Source organism: Mastigoproctus giganteus, chromosome 3, assembly GCF_048544385.1.
Source record: "Mastigoproctus giganteus isolate SK-2022 chromosome 3, ASM4854438v1, whole genome shotgun sequence".
NCBI classification, from domain to species: domain Eukaryota; kingdom Metazoa; phylum Arthropoda; class Arachnida; order Uropygi; family Thelyphonidae; genus Mastigoproctus; species Mastigoproctus giganteus.
In genome coordinates, this window is record NC_143577.1 from 5368580 (window position 1) to 5387060 (window position 18481).

An 18481-nucleotide genomic window follows, 5' to 3' on the forward strand; every position below is an offset into this window, starting at 1 on the left:
TCCGGGAATATGTGGTGGTCATTCCCTGACCTTTCCGCATCCTGCGTATTTGGTGGTGACGGGCTTGAACCCTGGTCTAATCAAGAAGCGTGTGCTACACACTGCTGTTCCTTCCCACCTGGCTAAGGAGGCATGCAGTGCCAAGAGAGATTAGAAGTCAGGGTAATCCCAAAAGAGATATATCATTTTCCCTAGAAATCGGAGTGTCGCCAAAGATAAGCACAGCAGCAGAAGAATCCTTTTTGCAAGATATAAGACAAGACTGAGTTTTAGAAGTTGAAATCAAATAGAAGTTGAAATCACTGGGGAATTACCTGGAGATTGGCATTTAAGGAATTGGTAGCAGATTTTCGAGAAGTTGAAGCTGATTGAGCAGGACAAGGTTTCTCAAAATGGAAAGTGGAATGCAATGTGCTATCATCGGCAAAACTATGGATAGGATTTCCAGTCAATGGAAGAAGGTCATTAATATACAAGAGGAAAAGAGTGGGGGAAAGAACTGAACCTTGGGGGACACCAGAATTAGTGGAGAAGTTAGAAGACAGAGAGCTCTACCATCACCCTCAGTGAGTGATCAGAGAGAAAATTGGATAACCAATTACAAAAAACAGTTTTCAAACCATAAGGTGGAAGCTTGTTCAGAAGACCTTTATGCCAAACATGATCAAAAGCCTTTGAGATGTCAAGAGCAACTGATTGTGTTTCACTGAACTTTTCCATTGAATTTGTCCATAAATGGGTAACATAAGCCAGAATATCACCAGTGGATTGACACTGACGGAATCCATACTGGTGATCGCTGATCAGACGGAAAATTTCTAGGTAGTTTAAGAGTTGGCAGTTAACTGATTTCTCCAGTACTTTAGAAAGAGTAGAAGTAATTGCAATGGGACAATAACTGGATGGGAGGGATTTGTCACCCTTTTTAGGAACTAGCTGGATATGAACAAATTTCCAACCAGAAGGAAAAACACCTTTGGAATAAGAAAGTGAAAAAAGGCGGCAAAGAACAGGCGTAAGTTCAGGAGCAAGGTTTTGAGAACAAGTGGAGAAATACCATCAGGTTCAAATCATTCTGAAGAACACACAACATTGTTTTGTTAAGAGAAAATCATGTTTAGCTAACTTATTAGTTAAACATGATTTTCACATAGTTAAGCACAGTTACTCAAGGGCTGGATGTAGGTAACAATTTTGACATAGTTTATTTGGATTTTAGCAAAGCATTTGATTCAGTCCCACATGAGATGTTATTGCACAAGCTGGAACATGTTGGGATTACTGGAAAGCCCAAGATGGATTGCTGAGTGGCTGCAGGGCAGTGGGTTGTGAATAATGGATATTCTTCAGATTGATGTAACATCAAGAGTGCAGTCCCCCCACCAAGGATTTATTCTATGACCACTGTTGTTTCTGATTTTCATAAACAACATTGACGAAGGGATAGAAAGCATGATGTCAAAATTTGCTGCTAATGTAAAGACTGGTAGAGTCATTAATGATCAGTGGCAAGCACCTCTCCTTCAGAATAACTTGAAGGGACTTCAAAAATGGTCAGAAAAGTAGCAGCTAACCTTGCATTTAATGTAACAAAATGCAAGGTATGATTGAGATCTGTATGGTTCTGAGAGGGGCTAATAAAATAATTTAAAGTGGAATTTTCACTGTTATAAAGAACTAGGCCCGTAAATTCAAAATCACAGGGGAGGAGGTTTAGACTAGATTGTTTTTTCTTATCTACTTTTTTTTTTTTTTCTTTTGGCCACTACGCAAATTCCTGTGGCTTCTGTGCACTACATTGTCAATATTATTACTATTACTTTATATTATTTGCAAACTTAAAAGAAAAATCCTTAATAAGCAATATTTTGTGAAAGTGACAGATGAAATGTCAGAGTTATTAAAATTATGTTTGTTTACAGTTTTGTGCTGTTGAAGAAATGCACATCATATAATCTGACAGTTGCATTGGTTTCAATTATGTGCACTATCTCTTGAGAAAGCAATCTGATTGACTGTGAAAGGTGTGCTGTTCACAAACAGTGGGAGAAATAAAGTTCTTTCAGAGCAGTTCTAATCTATGTATCGTGATGCATATTTGTTATCATTCATTTAAGTTAGTTGATGGTAAATTGGTACTTGTTTTTGTGTTATGGAGAAGAAAAAGAAGTGCAAGCAGTTTTCCTTGGATGGAAATAAAAATCAGAAAAGAGACAGAGAAATGAAAAGACGGAGGAATGAAAAAAATGAAGTTTCTAAAAGTATAGAATCAGTCCATCGAAATTCTGTACTTTTCTCAAAGGTAGAGAGAAAATTGAGAAAAACATTCTGATGCAGCTGGATCACAGAGGAACACAAAAATACATATTGTAGACAATGAAGAAGTTGACAAAGTAATGTATAAGTGATTTTTGGGAACAAGATCTAAGAACACTGCAGTGCATGTTCTCTTATTGTGCGAGCAATAATGATCCTTTGTCTACTTAATTTGGCCTAACTGAACTTAAGGTTAGTATTGGTTGGCTGCAGAGATTTCAAAATGCTATAGCGTCTGCCATAAATCAATTTATGGCAGAGAAAGGAAGCAAAAATTCTGCATTGGAGAGAGGGTTGTTACTCAGCAGTAATCCTGGAAGACGTCTATAATGTTGATGAAACAGCATTGTTTCAAAAGTTAATGTCTAATAAGACACTTGTATTCGAGGGCAAAAGATGCAAGTTGGAAAAAATTCCAAAGAAAGGCTTACTGGGCTGTTAAGTGCAAGTTCAACTGACATGAACAAACTAAAACCATTGGTTATTAGGAAGTACAAATTCCCCAAGTGTTCAAAAATATGCATTCTGTATTGTGAATATCACTACAATATAAAGGTGATATTTTTCAAGGCTGGATTTTGGCATTGAAATGGCAAAAAAAGAGAGAGAGAGAGAAATCTTCTGTTTTAAATTAACCACTGTTTGATACACAAGGAGGCTGTGCCAGGACACACTGAGCACATTAAGGTTATGTTCTTCCACCTAACTGCATGTCTATTTTGCCACCTTTGAAGCAGGGAATAATTCATGCTGCAAAGGCCATGACTAGTGCAGCAAACATTGGCAATTTTGGTGGGTAGTAACTTAAAGATAAATATTTTGGTGGCTACAGAAATATTAATTTGGAAGGCGGCTACTGAAATATTAATTTGGAAGGTGGCTACTGAAATATTAATTGCAAGCATGGAGGACATCAAGTACTGTTGCAAACTGTTTTTGCAAAGCCAGTATTGTGCCACAAGACACCAAAGGGTGTGAGAGTGGAAATGACTGCAATTCAGATTGGGTAAATAACTGGCAAAATTTATACCAAACATTAAATGTTCTTTCAGAAGTTGTTCAGGAAGTAACTGAGGCCAACACCATATCTAAATTATTGATGGAGGTGGAAAGAGTGGTCAACGATGCTGCAAAGGGAGGAAGAAGATGGCAATGAAATCTTTGCCATTTCTTAATGACACAATAAGACAATCCAGCCAATAGGTTGAAGAGCAGCAACACTGTTGAATTTATGAGAAAAATCCTGGTTGAAACAGAATGAAGAAAAAAATTACTTCTTTTAAGAAATGAGCACTAATTTATGTAAGTTTCCTTAGTTATAAGTTTAATAATATTTAAATATTAATAAGCATTAAATATTAAAAACGTTATTAATATGTTTTGATATTTTTAAAATTAATATTTTAATAAGCTGTAAGAGAATCATTATCTATTTGTGGAAATGTTGCATTGTTAAAATTCTACAGTGAGACTTCAAAACTTCTGTTCATTGGTTCATCAACCATACACAGAATATTTTGGAAGGGGGAATTATTTTTCACTATGGTACTGTGCAATATATGTTTCCATTACAGGAAATATATATATTGTTCAACACACCTTTTTTTTTTTTTTTTTTTTTTGTTATTGTATAATACAATATAATATGATCACCAAAAATACAAGTTCTAAGATCATGCACGAATCAATTCCAGGCTTGCAGATTTCATAGGTTTGGCTATACTATATAATCCTACTATCCATCCAAAACTATTTATCTTTTCCTCACCAACAAGCCTCAAAGTAAATACAGGTAGTTCTCGACTTTACGAGTTAATTCACTCGTAAAGTGAAAACTCGTAAAGAAGGAATTTATTTCCCATGGACGTAAGGTTAAAAATAGGGGTTACGTTCTCAACAATGAAATTAGTTAGCTAATTAGTTTATGTTCAAACAATGATTGATTTTTCAAAAGAAATGAAAATGCAGCCTGAAAATCAAGCAAATTATAATAATAGAGAAATTATTTACGACTTACAAATGTTAAAGAATGTTTATTCTTCATCATTATCGACTAAATGCAAACTTGTTGATCACTCATTATTGGCTTGACACTCGTTGGTTTGTTGCCCAAGGAGTCGTCTTCAGAAATGTTTCAAGAGGCATTTGTTTCCAAGATAATCTTCTCTTTTAATTATAAATTTCACGATTGCAAGGATAAGCATTTTTTAATGGCACACACGAATTGCAACTAACACGATTCACGTGGAGTAGCAAGTTTATGATGCTTAAAATTAAAAGTAATGAAGAGAAGAGTCTGAAAATTTATTTATGTTTTTTATATGATTGAAGATTTCAATAAAGGGAAAACACATTTCACCATAATAAAGTAAAAAAAACCACACAATTCCAGCTATTGGCATTTTCACAAATGCAATAACATTGAGTTTACTACCCGTTTATAATTTTTTGCAGTAACAGAAAAGCCCAATAGACCAGAAGTGCAAATTGTTTTTATTGTTTTATGGTTGTGACCTCCAGAAATGTGCTTTAGAAAAATATCACAAAGGCGTTTAAAATTGATTCTTATAACGGAACATATGCTAACAATGAAAGTGTAGTGCATTTTAATGATTTGAATTGGTAATTAATACAATTTACACACCATGCTCACAACCTTTTATATGGCCTTAAGGTCACGCTTGTGATCTTAATAATGACCTTAATAATAACTAAGCTATTTAATAATAAATAGCTTAGTTATACAGCAAAAAATTTCAACTTCCTAGATCTTGAAGCGAATTACCAAAAAAGATGTGTTATTGGGTTCACATTATGATATTTTAATGATGTGATGGTGTCTCTGGAACTGATTAATATCGTAAAGCAGGGTACACTGTATTGTATAGCTATGCACATGGTTTGGAATGTGGTATTTATGAATGTTTAACATTCATTTTTTGCAATTAATGTTCATATTTTCAATTTTGTTGATACTTGATACTTGGGAAAAAAAACTCGTAAACCTGGGAACTCATAAAGCAAGAACTTTATTGGCACATATCTAACTTTTTGTGCCTCAGCCACATTGAAATTAAATGGAAATATATTTATTTTGACATTCTGATGCACTTTAAAATAAGAAGAAAACAAAAAGAAAACTGCTATACTCTACCCAAAAGACACTTACCTGGTTTGTGAGATAAATGCCTATTCTGGGCCCAGTAACAAAATACTGGATACATCACTGTTGTAGTAGAAAGCATAATGATCATCCATACAAACACTACAACATGGAATTGACCAGATGCCCAGAGCAATACATCAATGTCTTTCTTCATTCTATGAAATATATAAATCTTTACATAACTAATTGGGAAATATTCATAAGATTACAAACAATACAACTAGGTGGTGGTAGTAATAATAATAATATTATTATTACTACTATCACCCCCAATAATAATAATATTATTATTATTATTGGGGGTGATGGTCCAGTGGTTACAACACTGAACTACCAGTCTGATGGACCCGAGTTTGAGTCCCTCCTCGGCAAAAGCGAACACGGCTCAATCACTCAGGGAGACCGGTGTAATAAGAGTAATAAATTAGAATAATAAAAAATAATAATAATTAATTAATAACAATAAAAAAATTTAATTAACAACAATCAATAAATAAAATAAACATTTGTGACAGTTGATCCAGTGGACCTACCTACCCAAGGTCGAAGTGACGGCTGACAGATTGTGGCACCATCTGGTGTCACTCCCAAGAATGACCACTGGACATATGCTGAAGCTAAACAGGTCCACCTCCATAGAAGGATGATGTCACAGAGAAATAATTATCATACTGCATCGAGTGTGGCACAGGATAAAGCCACTTGCGTTCAGGCCTTAGGCAGAGGGGTCGGTTTGAAAAGTCAGAGAAAGTCCCCCGAGGAAGATAGTGGAGCAAGTGCCACTGTTCCCCATATGGCTACCAAGAGTCACAAGAGAAGGACAAGACTATCCAGCCCCACCACCTGGAAGTGCTTCCTATGCAACTGTGCTAGTGACCACCCAGGAAGGAAGAAAACGGCAAAGCATGAAGTGGAGCATAGAAATGAATACATCATGCAAGCATACCATGAAATGATATATATATATATATAATGATATATAATTCAGGTCACCGAACAGTGAATAGCAGACCAGAGAAGGACCATCATCACGAAGAACCTGATAGTGCCTGCAATATTGGAAAAAATCAAGCAGGATGTGAGCAATCTGCTGCAAAGGACAAAGAATATGGTCAATACGAAACCAGAGGAGGAAGAGCAAGAAGACATACAACCCACAGCAGCAGCAAAAGTGGAACAAGACAAGGTCATGATATCCAGAATAGAAGATGAGTGGAAGAAGGCCCTAACAGAATTCAAAGGAATGGATCCCAAGAAGACTCACATGATACCGAAGCAGAGGCCGAATAGAACCTTGTGGAGAGTCACAGACTACCTCAATCGGCACACCTGATATCACATTACCTCAACAGCAATGGCGCAACACTGGAGGCCAGCTACAATGCCATGTACTGTGGATTAATGGAAGAGAAATGAGAGACCAGCAGCAGAAAACCTGAAATGAGAAGGAACCGCAAGCTTGAGAAAGACGACTTCAGGGTAGAAGGATTAAAAGTGAGAAAGTAAGAAATAATTTAACAGGGAGTTAAATTATTTTGTTATAACCTGACCGAAAAATACCATCAGAGACTCAGAAGCCTGCTGAATGGAGGAAAAACATTTAAAGCCATAAACACCTATGCAGTCCCACTGCTGACATACTCCTTTGGGGTCACAGATTGGACTAACATGGAGCTGGAGGATATGAGAAAGACAAGGACAGTGCTGACCAAGAGGTGCCAACACCATCCGAAGTCAGCAGTGGAGAGACTGATGATTGCTTGGAAAGGAGGAGGAAGGGGCCTGATAGACCTCAACCAGCAGCAGAAAACAGCGATTGCTAACCTTAAGGATTACTTCTAGAAACACACAGCAGCTCCACCAGGCCATAAGGAAGAGAGACAAGCGGTATATCCCACTCAATCTAAGTGAGGAGTCCCCTCCCAACCAGGAGGCACAAACAAAGCTAGAAAGATGGACAAAGAAAGATACTCCAGGGCAGACACTACAATGATAACGATCAAGATCACACGCACAAAACTGCCTCCAATGCATGGCTCGCGAGTGAGACACTCTTCCCCAAGACTGGAGGATTCATGCTCAGCATCCAAGCATAGATAATCAACACCAGAAACTATAGAAAAACATCACCAAGAAGCCCAGAGTGAACAATGACACATATTGACGATGCCACCTGGCCTCAGAAATGATCCGACACATCACTGCGGGATGCAAGGTGATCACCGAGACTGAGTACACTCATAGACACGACCAGGTAGCCAGGATAATACATCAGAAGCTAGCAAGGAAATACCAGTTGATCAAAGAAAGTGTACCATACTACAAGTACGAACTTCAAGCAGTACTAGAGACCCCAACCCACAAGCTGTATTGGGATCACACCATAATAACGGATAAGACAATCCTACACAACAAACCAGACATAACCATTGTGGACAAGAAGGAAAAAGCTACCTGTCTGATTGACAAGGCAGTAACCCAACACTGGAAACCTGCAGAAAAAGCACAAAATACATGAACCTAAGACAGGAGATCAAAGAGATGTGGCGTATGAAACAAGTAACGACTGGTATGGTGCCAAAGACCCTACATAACAGACTAGCAGCAATCGATCTTCCAGCAAACATCTACATGGTATTCCAGAAAATCACAATCCTGAACACCTGTAGGATAGTCACCCTGTTGTGCTTGGTATCTTGGTCTGGAGGCCTCATTTCAAGAAGGATGTAGAGATGCTGGAACGAGTACAGAGAAGGGCAACAAGATTAGTGAATGGAACAAAGGGGTGCTCTTATGAAGAAAGGCTTAAGTTTTGCAAATTATAGTGTCTGGAGACTAGGCACCTGCAAGGTGATATGATTGAAATGTATAAAAGCTTGAATGGTTTGACATGCTCAGTGCTGATGGGATTCTTCCTCTTCCTCAGAATAATCACCTGAAGGGGCATAAATTCAAATTGAGGAAAGACAGTTGTAGGATAAATGTGCAGAAGTTTGCCTTTAGCCAGCGGGTGGTTGATTGCTGGAACAAACTTCCATCTGTCATTGTAGAAGCTGATAGCTTAAACAGATTCAAGGCAGAACTTGAGAAACATTTGGAGCGAGTGGATGAGTGAAATAAGTAGGGTTTTTTTTTGGCTGATGCTATATACGCTTGATTTCTTTCATCATGTACCTTTCCTAATGCTAATGCATTTAGAGCTTTAAACACACCTCAATTAGATCTGCAAACAAGTATCTGGTTTTCAGAAGCTGAAATTTGCAGAACAAAAGTTTTTCTTTGTAAGAGCACATTTTTTGGTCCCCTTACTAATCTGACTGCTATTCTCTGCACAGTGAAATCATTATCTCCTTATGCCTGCTGACAAAATTCCTGTATATAATTGATAAAAACCCATGGGCTGTCCTAGCAGCTTGTCTGCACTGCTCAGACTCTGTGCCTGAATGCACAGTTATCCAGGTCTTTTTCATTCTCTACTACATTCAGTTTGGGTATCACACAGTTGGTACATTAATCTGAGATTACTACTACCTTATCTTGCATTTATCAATAGAATTTTGTTATGGAATTTTATCCATTTGTCTTATAAAATTTTTTTGAAAAGTGGCAAAAAAAGTTTGTGAATTAGGGAGACATTGACACATCTCCATCCTTTGGGAACTCTCCTGAATCCAAGGAAGTGCTCATAATTATGGCTAAAGATTTGCTTACCTCTTTTACTGCTCCTCTTAAGAACATAGCAAATATTTAGGAAACCTTAAAACCATGTAGACATTGAATAGCTCTCTGTAAAATGATATTTTGAGGAGAAAGTATGTATACCTTCAGGAATTTTTGAGGAGGTGAATTTTTATTGATAGGTTAGCATTTCAAAAATATTATTTCAATTCTGGCATGAGCATTTCTTTTATTAAAATTGAGGTTTGTTTGCTTGATCAGGGCACCCTCTGTCACAGAGGATACCCTGATCAAGCAATAGGTTGGTTTATTGTGTATAGAAATGATGCTATTGCACTAATTAATATAAACTCTTCTTGCAGTCTGAGGAGTTTTAGTCCTAAATCCTATATATAACAAACTATACTGGGCATCTCTCATATTGTGAAATTAATTCACAGCTGGGTTGTCATCTGTCATACCATTAGGTTACCTCAGGGTACACTCACCTATGATGGGAATAACCATGAAACGGCCATCTGGGTTGTGGTGGTACTCACTGAGAATAAGTAAAATAGCATTAGCAAGGGCACATGATGCAAGAAAGCAAGCTTATATAGCATCAGCCAAAACACACACACACACACACACACACACACACCCTTTCTCATTTCACCCATTCACTTGCTCTAAATGTTTTCCCAGTTCTGCCTTGAATCTGTTTAAGCTATCAACTTCTACGATGACAGATGGAAGTTTGTTCCAGCAATCAACCACCCGCTGGCTAAAGGCAAACTTCTGCACATCTATCCTACAACTGTCTTTCCTCAATTTGAATTTGTGCCCTCTCAGGTGATTATCCTGAGCAAGAGGAAGAATCCCATCAGCACTGAGCATGCTCAAACCATTCAAGCCTTTATACACCTCAATCAGACCACCTTGCAGGTGCCTAGTCTCCAGACACTGTAATTTGCAAAACTTAAGCCGTTCTTCGTAAGAGCACCCCATCTTCTCTACTGGGGGAAACATTACTTATTCGAGGTATAATGAGATAGGCAATTTGTTGTGAAGGGAATTCATAATACAAGGTGTTATGAAAAGATGACATTGCACAACTTTGGTTGGTTTACAGTGTAGAGAAATTATGCTATTGCACTAACTTATAAGACAATCCTGTTGCTTAACACTCACATCACAATGTACAGGTCACTCCCATAGCCAAAATGTGGTTCATGATCCAGTATAATTTATCAATAGTGTTACATGTTAATTAATGATTAAACTATTCAGTCATGAATGATATGAATACTTACGTTTCTCTGTCAAACACATAGAAAACTGCTGTATTAAGAAGCAGCAACACCAAAAATGCTACCCCAATATTGTAGACTGACTGCAAATGAGGAACATTCCATAAATCCCTTAAAAGATAAACAAAGACTAGAGACATCCAATTACTAAATGAATAATCATAATAATGAAGTATAATAATGGCTAAAATTAACATCTAATCATTAAATTTTTTGGTGATTAGATGTCAGATGAAGAAAACACTGATTTCCTTCATCTAATAACATTATAGGATTGCATTGGGATAATTCAATACAGTAAGTAATTTGAAATCAAAACTTATATTCTTGACTGCATTACATGTTGAACATGGATCACTGTTTCCACTAAAGGTTGAGGCCAGCTGAGAGAAGCCAGTAGATTTGAAACAGCTGTCTTGGCAGTAGCTGCAATTTTTAGATGTATAATTTACCTGTTCAGGTGACATTATACAAGTCAAAAAGACAGCAACTTAGGAAGAACAAATAATGGTATTTATCTCTAAGTTGAATGTGACCCCATGTCTTAGCACCAAGTATTCAGTCTCACTCCTCAGCGGGAACAAAATGATTCCCATGATCAAAAATCGAATGCAGTAAAGCATACTACTTTTATTTGATTTAAACTGTTGCACTGAAATTCCTGTAGTAAAGGAATTGCTGAGGGATAAATGCACCTCCTTATAGAGCAAACATAAGGAAAATACATCCCAGTTCAGAGTTAAGGGCACAAATTATAGTTATGTGTTTAAATGGAAGTTTTACTTCCATATATCACTTGGCTTTTCACTTTGACAAAATGCATTATTCACAGTTCAATATGTTTACTAATAGAGGCCACCTACCAGCTGATGAGAACCCAGTAGCTTCAAACAGCTGTCCTAGCAGTGTCTCAAATTTTTAAATTTATAATGGATTCACCTGTTTAGTTGATGCTATATAATTTAAAAACATATTAACAAATTACAAAGAAACCTTTGGATAATGGTATGTCTCTAAGATGAACATGGGTCAAGGTCTTGGCGCTAAATACTTGGCCTGGGTCTTCATAATTATTCACATGATTGAAAATCAAACAGTAAAGTGTATGAGTTTTATTGATTTCAGCTACTGCATTGAAATATCCTTCTGCAATCTTATAATATTGTATTATAAGATTGCAGGAGGATATTTATATAAACTAATTAATCAACTACTCATGAGATCAGTGTTATTTTTCACATAATTTAATGTTATACATCCTCACATTTCATCCAACATACATTACAGAGATCTTGCCTTTGGAATCTCTGCAAGATTCCAAAGGCAAGATCTGTGATGAACTCTTGCCTGAGAGTTCATCACAGCTCAGAATAACAATAAAAAAAAAAAAAAAAGACTTAAGTGTGAAAGTTTTCTCTCTGCATTATCACTAGAAGAGAAAGATGGTTATTCAGCAACTTCCACCTCTAATGGATTTTCTCTTCAGCATGAAGGTTCTTTCTGATATCTATTTATAATACATTTTCATCAACACTTTCTTCAGCATGTAATGACCCTTTTCAATGATTTTCTTCAGAAAACAGTTGCATGGTTTTTTATAACTTCCCAATTAATATTTGCACCCACTAATCATTTTTATGTCATGTAAATTGCTAAAATTCTTAACTCTTTCTAATCATCCTCAAAGTTCAAACCTTTCTAATTTTCATAAAAGCTTCCCTTCTCTTTGCTTTGAATTCTTAAATTTTGCCTTTTTCTGAATTATCACTGTGCATATAAGAATAGTGAAGTGGTTTAGCTATTCTCTGAGCACAATATTTCAATAATTTTCACAAAACTTTTCACTCACAAAATAATTCACTCACTGATGTTGCTAATGAAGAACTAGCTTAACATTATTACTGTTACCGTGAATAATTCACACTGTTGACACAGCTTTAGAAATAGTATCTTCTTAACATGCGCCAACTACAAAAAATTATTTTATGGTTAATTTGGTTAATGTAAATTATCTAAGATTATACATTAAAATTAAAAGAGTGTTAGTAATTTATTCCAGCATTAAGTTTAGTTTTAACTTATAACAAAAGCTATATGGCATATGAAATAAATTAGCAAAACTAGACACCATCTTATCCTACATATTTGTTAGCCAACAGGATTCAATTGCCGTAGTAATGCTATAGTCTTAATACTCAAGATTAATTACAAGCCAATTAGAATATCACAACCACCAAACATTTTCAGGATTTCAACAGGGTCTTGTATGTTAAAGAAATAAAAAATAAAAAAAATAAAAAAAATTATGTTATTTTTCAGTAGTACTTCTTAAGGTGAATCATCATTAAGGACTTGTTTTATCCAGAATATTAAGACCATAGTATTACTTATAGTAGTTGAAATTCTACTGGCCACCAAATACATAAGACAAAATAGTCCTCAATTTTACTAATATAAATTTATTTTTATTTCTTAACTTATACAATACTATAATCTTTCTCATAAAAAATTCTTTAAACAAAGATCAGATGCTTCAGAATACAATATATTACATAATTCACAGCAAAAGTATTACTTAATTAAACAGCACTTCTATAAAAACCTTGATTTATTGAATATCATTTAAAAAAAAAAAAAAAAAACTTTCTAATGACTAGACACAATTATAAGCACATGCAATTTTTTTATGAAAACTGACAGAAATGTGAAATTTAAGTCCCAAAGAACAAAGCTTGTTAATGTAAATAATTCTTTAAAATCCAATGCACAAGACTTATATTAAACTCAAAACTTAAAAGACAAAGAATTTACATGATTAAAAATTTACTCTAAGTTTGAACTTTGAAATTATAAAATTACCAATGCTATTTTGGCCTTTTCAAAATTATGACAGCCAGAGGGATAGAGAAGGCAGCTTATCCTCTCTTGTTTTTTTCATTGGCATCAGGATTTAAACTAAGTAGTGCATGCAGTATTCTCAATGGATGCAGCAGAGTGAACTTTGTCCCTTCCAAAAAGTCATCTTGGCATTAAACTACTTTTAAGCAAACAGTATCACCAAAAGGTGATATAATTTGCTTTTAAATAAAGATACCATTTATTTAAAAGATTAAAAACTGCTATAACAGCCTGTTTGGAGACTTACAAGTCCCTCAGACAGAAGGTGACAATGACCTGGAGCTGACAGAAATATAATGAAATTATTCAATATGAAGAAACTTTTAAATCATAAGATAGTGAATATTATTTTGGCCCTTTCAAAATGAAACAAATGGCAGATAGCCTTTGGTAATGGCATTTGCTTCAAGGTACAATACCAAGCTGAGAAAAAGCAAAGTTCATTCTGTTGAGAGCATCAAGAGTATCACATTAACTACAAAATAAGAGAGGAAGTCTTATTTCATAATTCCTCCAAATCCTGTGAAATTATTGTAAAAATAATTTCACAGGATTTTTGTTATTTTGATTTCACAGTATTTAAATATAGCTGAAAGGATTAAACATTACAATGCTAAATATATATTTTAATTCACAAAATGAGATTTCACAGAATATTTTTGAAATTACAATATGACAAGAACTGTCAGAATAACATAAAAGTGCCATTCTGAAAATTAGAACAGCTGATGTGAGGTTGCTCTCACCTTTCACAATATTATATATTATTATTATTACCTATTTAGTGCAAAGATTTACCCTGAGATATACAGTAAACCCCCGCTATTCGCGGTATCTGTATTCGCGGTTTCGCGTATTCACGATCGCTGATTTAATATAAAATGAAACCTAAAAAAATGTGAATTTTAAAGCGCCGTGAACATTTTCCGCCATAAAAAAACGTGGGAGTGGCTAAAACTATCTTTCCCGGTCAAAAAAGCACTCAGTGGGTGGGGGGAGAGGGGTGACAAAATCGCGAGCGTGGATGTTTCTCGCTAATCCTTGTTCGGTATGTGTTATGCACTTGTCATGGAAGGTTTCGTCATTTGCTTTTAATTTATATGCTTATAAATTGAATAAATTTATAAATTGATATGCTTACAAAAGTGATAAATCTACCATTTTGCAATTTAAAACAGACTTTTTCAAGTGTGTTAATGAAAGAAAGTGACTTTATCGTAGACAAGTTCTTTCTAACCCATACAAAAATATGGCTACGAATAACAAGGGAAATGTGAAAAGATCAAAGAAGGTGATGACATTAGCGAATAAAATTGAGTTATTAGACAAAATTTCTAATGGTGAAAGTGTCTCCTCAGTGGCAAAACATTATAAAATCAATGAGTCAATGGTACGATCAATCAAAAAATCGGAAGAAAAAATCCACCGTAGTGTCCGTGAAAATGCGCTAATTGCTTCAAAAATTTGCTCTGTAACTCGTGATGTTAAATTAGAAAAAAATGGAAAAAAGCTTTAAATCTGTGGATAGAAGACCGAACTCAAAATAAAATTCCGTTAAGTTCACTCATCATTCGTGAAAAGGCAAAACTCCTTCAACAACACTTTAGCGAAACTGGTGATAGCACTGGCGGGATACGTTTTTTTGCTAGCAAAGGCGCTAGTTTGAAAGATTGGTTTGAAATTTCTAATAAATATTACATTTAATATTAAATTGTTTCTTATTTTCATTTCGATGCCATATGCTTGCATTTCACTATGTACTGTCTATGTACATAGTCATATTATGAAGACAAAATTTTAGACTAGTTTTTCTTATATATTTCATACTTTAGAACGGAACCTCTTTATTACTATGGGAGCCATAACTCAGTATTCACATTTTTGGTATTCGCGGCATTTCTCAGGAACGTAACCCCCATGAATAGCGGGGATTTACTGTATATATATTGCATCCTGAGGATAAGTTGACTTGGCACATTATGGCCTTGTTGCCAATGCACCATTAAACACCAAACCTGAGGATAAGTAAAATGATATTACAACTCCATTATAAAATTAACTAAAGTTCAATAAAAAAAAAAAAAAAAAAATTTTAAAAATCAAGCCAATTAACTTTTTATATTGAAATACTTACGTCAAAGCAGAATTTCTCTGTGCAAATTCTTTCAGTGGTAGTTCTGCAAGTGACTTTGTAGATCTGAAATTCAAAGTAAAAAGGCATTTAAAATCCTGTATAATACATGCATTGGTCTATAATTTCCAATTTCTGATTTATCTCCTTTCTTATGCAGCAAAACTATGATTGCATTATTCCACTGCTTAGGCATCACACCTTTTCTAATGCACTTTGTGAAGAGCCTTGCCAGTTTTTGAGAGTCTTCTAGATGAGCAGAAAACCCACTACACTATTATTATGGGAGACTTCAATGCTAAGGTTGGAAAAAGACAAAACAGTGCAGAAAGGGGAACTATAGGAAATTTTGGAATTGGTGAAAGAAATGAAAGAGGTGAAAGACTTGTGGAATTTGCAGAATCTCAAGGACTGTCAGTAATGAACACTTTTTTCAAGAAAAGGGTGAACAGAAAGTGGACATGGAAGAGTCCAAATGGATTAACTACTAATGAAATCGACTTCATCCTCACTAACAGAAGATATATTGTGAATGATGTTACCGTCCTGAATAAGGTAAATGTTGGAAGTGATCACAGAATGGTAAGATGTACACTTGATATAGATGTAGGAAAGGAAAGGAAAAAACTGACTCGAGTAAATAATACAAAGGTCTTTGAGATAACAGAAGAGGAGAAAAAGCAGTATGTACTGGAACTTAAGAACAAGTATGAGCTTCTGCAGACTGCTGAGGACCAAGATATCGACGAGGAATATTACAACTTTTTGAAAGTGATAAAGCCAAAGAAACCTATAGGGAAAAAGAAATCCAAAGAAGAAAAAATTAGTCAAGAAACACTTGTCATGATGAACCGAAGACGACAAATGAAAAGCAAGAAAAACACTGATAGGGAGAAAATTGAGTATACTGAGTTATGCAAAGCCATTAGAAAGAGACTCAGAGAGGACATAAGAAGATTTAACACAAGAAAAGTAGAACAAGCATTAAGGGAAAACAAAGGATTTAAATCAGCAGCCATGAGCAGTAATACAGAAAGACAAATGATACTGAAACTGAAGAATAGCGATGGTGTACTTGTAAACAGCAGAGAAGGCATAATTCAAATAGCAGAAGACTACTATAGAGAATTATACAAGGAGCAGGGAAATGATGCCAGCAGTGGGGAAGATGGATTGCAAAGTAGCAACACATACGACATACCCAATATTCTTCCTGATGAGGTAGAACATGCATTGAAGAAAATGAAGAATCAGAAAGCCCCGGGGGAAGATGAAGTTACTGTAGAGTTGTTAAAATTGGGAGGAAGAGACATAACACAAAAACTGGCAAGGCTCTTCACAAAGTGCATTAGAAAAGGTGTGACGCCTAAGCAGTGGAATAATGCAATCATAGTTTTGCTGCATAAGAAAGGAGATAAATCAGAAATTGGAAATTATAGACCAATTAGCTTGTTATCCCATATCTACAAGTTGTTCACAAGGGTCATTACTAACAGATTAGAAAGAATACTTGATGAGAATCAACCGAAAGAGCAAGCTGGCTTTAGGACAGGATTCTCAACTATGGATCACCTTCATGTAATATCACAGCTAATGGAGAAAGCAAATGAATATAAAACACCATTATGCCTGGCATTTGTGGATTATGAAAAGGCATTTGACTCCATACAGCATAAGGCAATGTTTCGGGCACTGGAAAGACAAGCCATTGATACCCCATATATTATGATTTTGAAGAAAATATACGAGAGTGCTACATCCTTTATTAGACTAGACAAAGACAGTAGGAAATTTAAAATTGAGAAAGGAGTTTGACAAGGAGACACAATATCTCCGAAGCTGTTTACTGCTGCCCTTGAGGAAGCTTTCAGAAGATTAGACTGGTCGCAGAAAGGAGTCAATGTGAATGGAGAGTACCTAAACCATTTACGATTTGCAGATGACATTGTGGTCATAAGCCATGATCCCAAAGAATTAGAGGAAAATCTTAATCAGTTATGCACAGCTAGTAAGGATTTTGGACTAAAGATGAATATGGCTAAAACAAAAGTAATGATGAACAAGTATGCCACAGAAAGGGAAATAATGATTGAAGGAGCAGTAATTGAAAAGGTGGAGTCATATACTTATCTGGGACAAGTTATTAGCTGTAATAATGATAAATGGCTGGAAGTCAAGAGAAGAATAAATTTTGGATGGATAGCATTCAGGAAATATAGTCACATACTGAAGAGCAATATTCCAGTTTGTCTGAAACGTAAAATAATGAACCAATGTATACTCCCCACCATGACTTATGGAAGTGAAACTTGGGCACTCACCAAAAGAATGGAAGAGAAGCTGAGAACTACACAGCGAAGAATGGAACGAATCATATTGGGAATCAGACTGTTAGATAAGAAGAGAAACACATGGATTAGGCAACAAACTCAAGTAAAGGACATTCTTATCAAAACTAAAGAACTAAAATGGTCTTGGGCAGGACACATAGCTCGAAGACATGATGACAGATGGACTAAGAAAATAACAGAATGGTATCCAAGAGGAGCTAGAAGAAAACCTGGAAGACAAAGGCGGAGATGGATAGATGAAATTCATGAGTTTGTGGGTAGTAAATGGATGTCCAGTGCTCAAAACAGAAGGAACTGGAAAGTTGCTGGAGAGGCCTTCATCCTGCAGTGGATTGAAAATGGCTGATGATGATGATGATGATGATAATACATGCATTGCTAAATTATAAATACCAAACCTCTAATCCAGTGGTTCTCAACCTTTTTTAATACTTGTACCATCAGAATTGAAAAAGTTTGGTACCTGGTACTACTCATTAAAATATGTAGCAGTAGTAGAGGCATGTGATGTAAGAAAACAAGCATATGAGCTCATGTAGCCAAAAAAAAAAAAAAAAAAGAAAAAAAAAACAATTTAAAACATCCATTAACCTCTAAAAGTTTGTTCAGTTCCCCCTTGAATTTATTTAAGCTATCAACTTCCACAACAAAT

At 35.5% G+C, this 18481-nt stretch overlaps 1 protein-coding gene across 1 annotated transcript in view; it reads right to left on the reverse strand.

Moving 5' to 3' along the window:
- Positions 1–18481, reverse strand: part of LOC150087626 (sterol O-acyltransferase 1-like) — a 115023-nt gene that overhangs the window by 52098 nt on the left and 44444 nt on the right. Inside the window, exons 4-6 of the mRNA XM_090369833.1 lie at positions 15482–15544; positions 10453–10560; positions 5486–5637 (exon numbers count right to left, since the gene is read on the reverse strand). Coding sequence (XP_090225959.1) covers positions 5486–5637; positions 10453–10560; positions 15482–15544 — 323 coding nt within the window. The remainder of the gene's footprint in view (positions 1–5485; positions 5638–10452; positions 10561–15481; positions 15545–18481) is intronic.